This window comes from Macaca fascicularis, chromosome 15 (assembly GCF_037993035.2).
Source record: "Macaca fascicularis isolate 582-1 chromosome 15, T2T-MFA8v1.1".
Classification (NCBI taxonomy): domain Eukaryota; kingdom Metazoa; phylum Chordata; class Mammalia; order Primates; family Cercopithecidae; genus Macaca; species Macaca fascicularis.
This window is the reverse complement of record NC_088389.1, coordinates 77,569,339-77,576,869: the sequence shown is the minus strand read 5'-3', so window position 1 is coordinate 77,576,869 and position 7,531 is coordinate 77,569,339. Positions and strand designations below refer to the sequence as shown.

Sequence of the window (7,531 nt, the reverse complement as noted above, 5' to 3'; positions counted from 1 at the left end):
TGTGTATTCTCATTGTGTATGACACTACTCTCAAGGGTGTAGAAGTTAGTTCTTGGGAATGGGAACAAATCTTACATAATTAAATGGTTTGTGGGTCTTCAAAGCTCAACCCTATTTAACAAAATCTTATTCCTTAGTTTTATTTTCTTTCTCCATTGGGTTTACTGACCTTGAGTTCATGGACGATACATAGGAGGTATAAAAGTTCAGCATTACAAACCTGTGAATAATGGGTAGCTGTGATTGGAGTACTTCCCAAGATTTATTAGAACTAAAAGTTATATCATGAGAGGTGTCCTCTGCATACATATGGTTTGTCACTGGCCATCATATAGCTATTGCTTCTGTTTGATCCTTAGTATTTCTGTCTGTGTTATGGGCTTTGAAATGAAATATAAATAATTTATATTTTAAAAATTCTACTGAAGTTGTTCAACCCATCAATATTTAGGTCAAGCATTGAAGAAAAAACTCTTGACAATATCTAGGTGAGTATCTAGCAGCTAGTGAAGTTAAAAATTTTCTCACATGCAGCAAAATTTAAAGTTAAGTATAATAAAAATAAATGATAAAAATATTAAAAAATTTTAAGGCATTATCAGTTTCAAATAATTTGTAAGCATTCACTACTTAGATGTATAATGTCTATCTATAAATATTAGATAATATTTATAATTTGTTAATTTGCTTATGTAATTTAATACATTACAATTTATATCAGTAAATAAATTACACTGAAGCCCATAAGCAAATTTAGTTATAAAGTTCAGTTAAATTTGAATAGAATTTAAATCTAATTTTTAGCTTAAAATTTTCATTTGGTTATTTTTAAACCTGCATTGAATTAAAAGATTAAACTTTGTGCTTTTTGAGTATAGAGATATACACATAGTACACAAATAGATACATACTATATCTGTGTTATTAAATTTTCACAGTGGGTTCAATTAGGAAAAAAATATTTTAAAAGTCTCTGGGAACAAGATGGGGGAGGCAATAATGAAAAACCAAATGGTTGAGAAACACTGCTCTCAACTCATGTAAAGAGTGCATGAAGGAAAGCAAAAACAGAAATGGAAAGTGGCCCAGGAGCATTAAGAAAGTGGAAATCAGTATGTTCCCTATTTAAGTCATCGGCTCGAAGCAAGGCCTTCAGAAAACCTAGAGCCCAAGGTTCAGAGTCACCCATCTCAGCAAGCCCAGAAGCATCTGCAATATCTACGATGGCATTGCCTTTTGCTTTACTGATGGCCCTGGTGGTGCTCAGCTGCAAGTCAAGCTGCTCTCTGGGCTGTGATCTGCCTGAGACCCACAGCCTGGATAACAGAAGGACCATGATGCTCCTGAAACAAATGAGCAGAATCTCTCCTTCCTCCTGTCTGATGGACAGACATGACTTTGGATTTCCCCAGCAGGAGTTTGATGGCAACCAGTTCCAGAAGGCTCCAGCCATCTCTGTCCTCCATGAGCTGATCCAGCAGACCTTCAACCTCTTTACCACAAAAGACTCATCTGCTGCTTGGGATGAGGACCTCCTAGACAGATTCTGCACTGAACTCTACCAGCAGCTGAATGACTTGGAAGCCTGTGTCATGCAGCAGGAGAGGGTGGGAGAAACTCCCCTGATGAATGCGGACTCCACCTTGGCTGTGAAGAAATACTTCCGAAGAATCACTCTCTATCTGACAGAGAAGAAATACAGCCCTTGTGCCTGGGAGGTTGTCAGAGCAGAAATCATGAGATCTTTCTCTTTATCAACAAACTTGCAAGAAAGATTAAGGAGGAAGGAATAACACCTGGTCCAACATGAAAACAATTCTTATTGACTCATACACCAGCTCACACTTTCATGAATTCTGCCATTTCAAAGACTCTCACTCCTGCTATAACTATGATCATGCTGATAAATTGATTTATCTATTTAAATATTTATTTAACTATTTATAAGATTTAAATTATTTTTGTTCGTATAACGTCAGGTGCACGTTTACACTGTGGCTAGTGTAATAAAACATTTTCCTTGTATCTACTCAATTCATTATTTTATGTTGTTCATTAAACTTTTACTATAGGAACTTCTTGTATGTGTTCATCCTTTAACATGAAATTCTTATCCTGACTGTGCAACCTGATTAGAGAATAAAGGGTAAAATTTATTTACTCATCATTATTATATGAGAGATGTAAGTAAAAATGACCTTTCTCTAAACCAGGTTGCATGTTGTACTCAATATGTAAAGGTAAATACAATAAATCTATTTTCTACTCTCTTGAATATTTGATTTTTGTAGGGAATCAAACTAAAAATAGTAATAATATTTAATATCAGTTATGCTAAGTACTCTAAGGAGAAAAAAGAACAAACGACGATTTCTTTTGGCAGCATGTAAACTGAAACATGTCAGGAAATAAAAATAGAGATATCCTCTGTAAGTTGACTGGTATAACATGTGGTAGAAACCGTCTGTTGCCGGTTGGATACATGAGTTTTCAAATTATAAGGAATGCAATTGCTGTGGTTTCATATGTGGCAAGCAAAATCCCAGAAATGGAAGTGCTCATGTGTGGAGAGAGTGTAGAGGGAGAAAAAGACTTAAGCATGATTCTGAGGACCTTCTACCTTTAAAGGGAGGGAAGAGAAAAGCCACAGAGGAAGCAGAGGGATTGACAAAAAGAGAGAATGGTGATTAATATGGTCTGGATCTGTGTCCCTGCCCAAATCTCAGGCAGACCAGCCTCTAGAATATATACACACACACACACACACACACACACTATATATATAGTGTGTATATATAAAACATATATGTATACATGTGCTTTTCTTATTTTATAAATATATGGTTATCATTTTCTTAATTACTACATATATATCAGAAAAGGGACTGGGTGCAGTGGCTCATGTTTGTAATCTCAGCACTTTGGGAGCCGAGGGGGGTGGATCACTTGAGTTCAGGAGTTCAAGACCAGCCTGGACAATATGGTGAAACTCTGTCTCTACTAAAAATACAAAATTTGGCCAGGCATGGTGTTGGGTGCCTGTAATCCCATCTATTCGGGAGGCTGAGGTGGAGAATCACTTGAACCCTGGAGATAAGAGATGGCGCCTCTGCACTACAGCCCCTGGGTGACAGACCAAGACTCCGTCTCAAAAAGAAAAAAAAGAAATAGAAAAAGAAAAAGAGAAAATGGAAAAGGGAATGCTCTCTCCTTAATCTCCATAACACATGATAATCTAAAGAGCAGAATTCTTGGAGTATTCAGGAGAAAACTGGAGAATAGTCACCCTTCATACTGAAGATAAGTCTGATTTGTATATTCAGTCAGGATACAGTATCTTACAGGAAAATCTGGAAGAGTTTATTTTCTTAAACCTAAGTGAAATATACATATCATTCACTTGCTGATTCTGATACCCAGCACAGTTCCTTACTTCTTCTCTAGCTTTTCTGGATCTCATTTTCACTCCTACTGAGGCTCAGAAATAATACCCCAAAGTGAAGGTCTCAGAAGCAGCCTCAGAAGCAAAGTTTCTCTCTGGCCTTCTCCTGCTCTGCTGTTTGTCACCCCTCATCTCCTGACGGAGCCCCTTTTCCCCAAAGCCAGCCATAAAATTTGAAAATATGACTCTAACTTTCCCTCACCTTTGTGTGTAAGAACTGAACGGGCCATAAAGAAATTCTCTAACCTACCTTGTTTGATTGTAGATATTAAGACCCCCATTCCAAAAAGAGCTCGGCCACATACCCAAGAGGAAAGAATGGTGCATGGAGAGACCAAGAAGTATCTGACCAGAAGGGCATTGCTGGGTTCCCCTACTCAGAATATTAGCATTAGATGATGCCCTTTTTATCTAATCACATTTCTACTCAGCTGTCCATTCTTCATGGAACATAAGCACAAAAAGGGATAGTTTTTTCCTGTACTTTGGGTCTTCATTTTGAAGGCTTCCATAGTTATACAAATCTATGATTCAATACATGTGTTATGCTTCTCTCTTGTTAACCTGTCTTTTGTTTTGGCATGTCAGCTGTGACCCTTTTGATAGGAAGGAAAGAGATCACACTATTTCTGCCCCTATAGTTTTGGTGATGAAGATGGGATGCCTGAAGCACCTGACTCACGTACTGATGAGGTCCTGGTAAAAGACTGATAAAGAACTTGCTAATAAAGGTAAGAATTTTTACCAAGGTCAGTTCTGAATTTCTGCTTGTAGTGTCTGGTCAAGAACTAAAGGTCAAAATTTCTCTTTATTTCTTCCTTTCCAAATGCAGGTCATCAGGAGATCATTTGTTGGAATTGTTCTCTTGTGTAAATTTGGACTTATGGGACCCATTTGTTATTGATCCTATCCCTTCAAAAGACAGCTGTCGTTTTGTTGTTTTGTGTCCTGAGAACCTGACTTGGCTTGCTGCCTGTCAGGACACTCTTCAGTCTGTGCAGGGGGCCAATCCAAAAGTTGGAGGCTCCCATTGGAAGCTTACATATTGACTATTGCTACCTCTCAAGACGTCTAAATTTTTCTTTCTTGTGGCTATCTTTAGAGGTGGCTCTGAATTTTGAGAGGACTGCATCTTGGCATTTCTTTGAAGATGTCTCATGCATCCTTGGTGAAGTCATAAAAGGCTTGATTTTTGTTCTGAGGCACGTCTTAGGTGTCTTTGTTTTAAAAGAAAAGAGAAAAAAAAAGAAAGTTTCAAACATTAGAAATATTGATTGTTTGTTCTTGCTGAAATCCGATAAGTGAATTTAAAGTAATTTTAAGACCTCTGTATTCAATTATTAGCTTAATTTAAAGCTGATATCAAGGCTACCATTTTTTAAAGGTCTTTCTGATTTTCTCCTTGTGATCTTGTATATCCCATGTAAACTTTTTTTCTGTAAACTCAAGTCTTTTAAAATTATATATTTGAATCCTCTGTTTGCTTCCTTTCTTGTAGGCAGGATTTTTGCTGGAAAAAAAATGTATAACTTCATTGGCCTTTTGTAGAAGCTTAAGACCTCCCCAGTCTGGCCCCTCTAAGACTTGTTCTTCCATTTACTTCTGCCCCTCCTTCCTTCTGCCACTTTCAATCTTCCATCTAGGTCTCTCTTATCATCGACAAGCCCCTGCCTCTGCATTTGGTGGTCAGTGGATGGAAAACTACTAAGCAAAAATGTCAGAGTTCTGTCAACCACATATAGGGATGTAGAGAAGACTTCTAGAAAGCCCGCTATTCCTCGAAGAATGAAAAAACAAAACTGTTGCCACAGACGCCCCATTACATAGAGTCTCCTGTCTTTCTCATGAAGCCCCAAGAGTCATGGGTAGGTTCTTCTCATGTCTGGAGCTCTGCTCTCCCTTGCCTTGAGTTCCCTGATCTCTTTGGCTTTTGTGGGTATCAAGGATAACTTCACACTGTGAGAGAGCCACCTACCTGCCAAGACCAGAGACAGTGGCCAAGTTTGTTCTCTGTATAAGTCTGTCTCCTTCCAGCACCTTTTTCTTCAGAGCTAAAAAGCGGCACTTTCCTGGAAACAACTGACCCAAATTCTGGAAGGAACCCATTTCTTTAATTTTCATATCTTAGAGAGGGAAAATTCTCCCCGCTTCAGGCAGGACACGTCCTCTTTGGACAACGGGCAGTTCTGGGGAGAGAAAAGGTCAGAATGTGTACCCTGCTTCCAGCCTGTGCAGCCTCCCAGGACCTCCTGACTCGTCCCTCCCTCTGCTTACTGCAGGTCACATGGAGGTGAGAGCCATCCCATCTGACTGTGGCACTTCAAGGGAAATCCAGAAAACTCTCCTGTTTGAAGGTACATTAACTCTTTAGAGTAAGTTGACAGTTTTACAAATTTATTCCTCCTATCAGATCATTCCTTTCAACTTTATAATTGAGAAAATTTTTACTCTCCCTTTGAATAAGGAATGAGCTTGCATCAATTCCACCTCGATTCAATAGTTAGAGAGAGCACTGACGTAAATTAAGAAACTTCAGAGAATGCAGTGATTGCCACAGGTGTCAACAGGGTAGACCAGAGAGGCATCCTGACAACATCGCAATTAAGGACGTAATATGGAAATATGTGTGAATTGTGCACATGTCCATTGCTCAGCTAGCAGGGCAGGGGTTCAGTTTAGCACGGATCTGTCAGTTGTGTGACTCAGGTTGGAGACCCAACCATTACATTATTTCTCTTCTGTTCCTGAGTTAGAGGGTCCTAATTTACATGTTAAACCATTTTTCCTTTCCTCCTCCACCACTTGTAGCGCACGTAATGCACTGGAATAAGCTGAAAGAGCCAGCAGTAGCCTGAGAACTTGGAAGGAGGACGGAGATGTTTAAGTCATAGACATCAGTGTCAGGTACTCAGGAGATGGAACAATACCAACGAGCAGCATTAAGTCAACTGTTCAGATCATTCCTATCAGGAGGGAAGATTGAAGTGGATGCTGAGAACACAGAGTTCTATTGAGCTGTGGCCAGCATCGTGTCCATGGCATGGGTAACACGGACACCACAGCAGCCTGCAGAGTACAGGGAGAGATAGGGGTTAACCCACTTCCAGATGCAAACTTCTATTTTCTCCCTAGAACCTAGCATGTCATCACAGTGCAGGGAAAATTATTCATGGAACCAATGCAGTCCAAGGGATCTCTTAAGTTCTGCTCACAATGCAGCTTCCTTTAAAGACCAACAATACGAAGACAGTTCTTGAACAGAAGGGTCACAGGAAGACCCTCCAATAACGTCATTTCATTCGATGTCATATCCTTGTAACATTGATGAGAGAAGAAACTGACTCCCCACCAGGGCCTTTTCTGTGTGGAGTTTGCATGTTCTCCCCATGCCTGCATGAGTTTTCTCCAGGTACTTCAGTTTCCTCCTGTATCCCAAATATGTGCATGTTAAGTTAATTGGTTTGTCTAAATTTCTCCAGTCTCAGTGAGTGCGTGTGTGTGTGTGTGTGTGTGTGTGTGTGTGTGTGTGTGTTTGAATGTGCCCTGTGATTAAATAGCTTCCTGTCCAGTGGGGGTTTCCTCCTTACACCTGATCTGTGAGGATAGGTTCCTGCCCCCCTTGACCCTGAAACAGAATAAGTGGATTTGAAAATGAATAAATGAATGAATGAATACAAATGATTGCAAAACAAAAATTCACAAAGCATATGACACTTATACAGATGCACAACGATGTATGAAAGTGCTCAGCGAGCCCATCATATTTGTTCCTGTTTGTTTTGGAACTGCTTCATTGTAATAGGTGTTCCTTACAATTTTCACTTTGTAAACATTTTTTTAAATATATCTTCCTATTACTATGACGGGAAAATATCATTTATTGTAATGCCAACCGTAGACAACAATACACAGCCAAAGACAACCATACTCAGCAATGTGACCGAGCCTGTAGTTAAAGCCAGACTTTCATTGGCAAGCAGCCCTCTAAAAGCATTCATTGTGTGTTGAAGTTGTAGCAGTGAGACAGCAAAATGCCTAACATAACGAACTCCATTTTGTTTATGGGGCCTATACCCATTCCTGCACATA

General features: G+C 39.3%; 1 protein-coding gene across 1 annotated transcript; it reads left to right on the top strand.

Annotated features, from left to right (window-relative positions):
• The first annotated feature begins 986 nt into the window (after positions 1-986).
• LOC102141352 (interferon alpha-1/13) lies at positions 987-1,793 on the top strand. Its single transcript, XM_005581620.4, has one exon. The coding sequence runs from the start codon at positions 1,074-1,076 to the stop codon at positions 1,791-1,793; it is 720 nt and encodes a 239-aa protein (XP_005581677.3). The 5' UTR covers positions 987-1,073.
• Positions 1,794-7,531: the final 5,738 nt, after the last annotated feature.

Excerpts from the sequence above, each read along its gene's own strand:
- LOC102141352 (XM_005581620.4), top strand. The coding sequence starts at position 1,074 with ATGGAAAGTGGCCCAGGAGCATTAAGAAAGTGGAAATCAGTATGTTCC.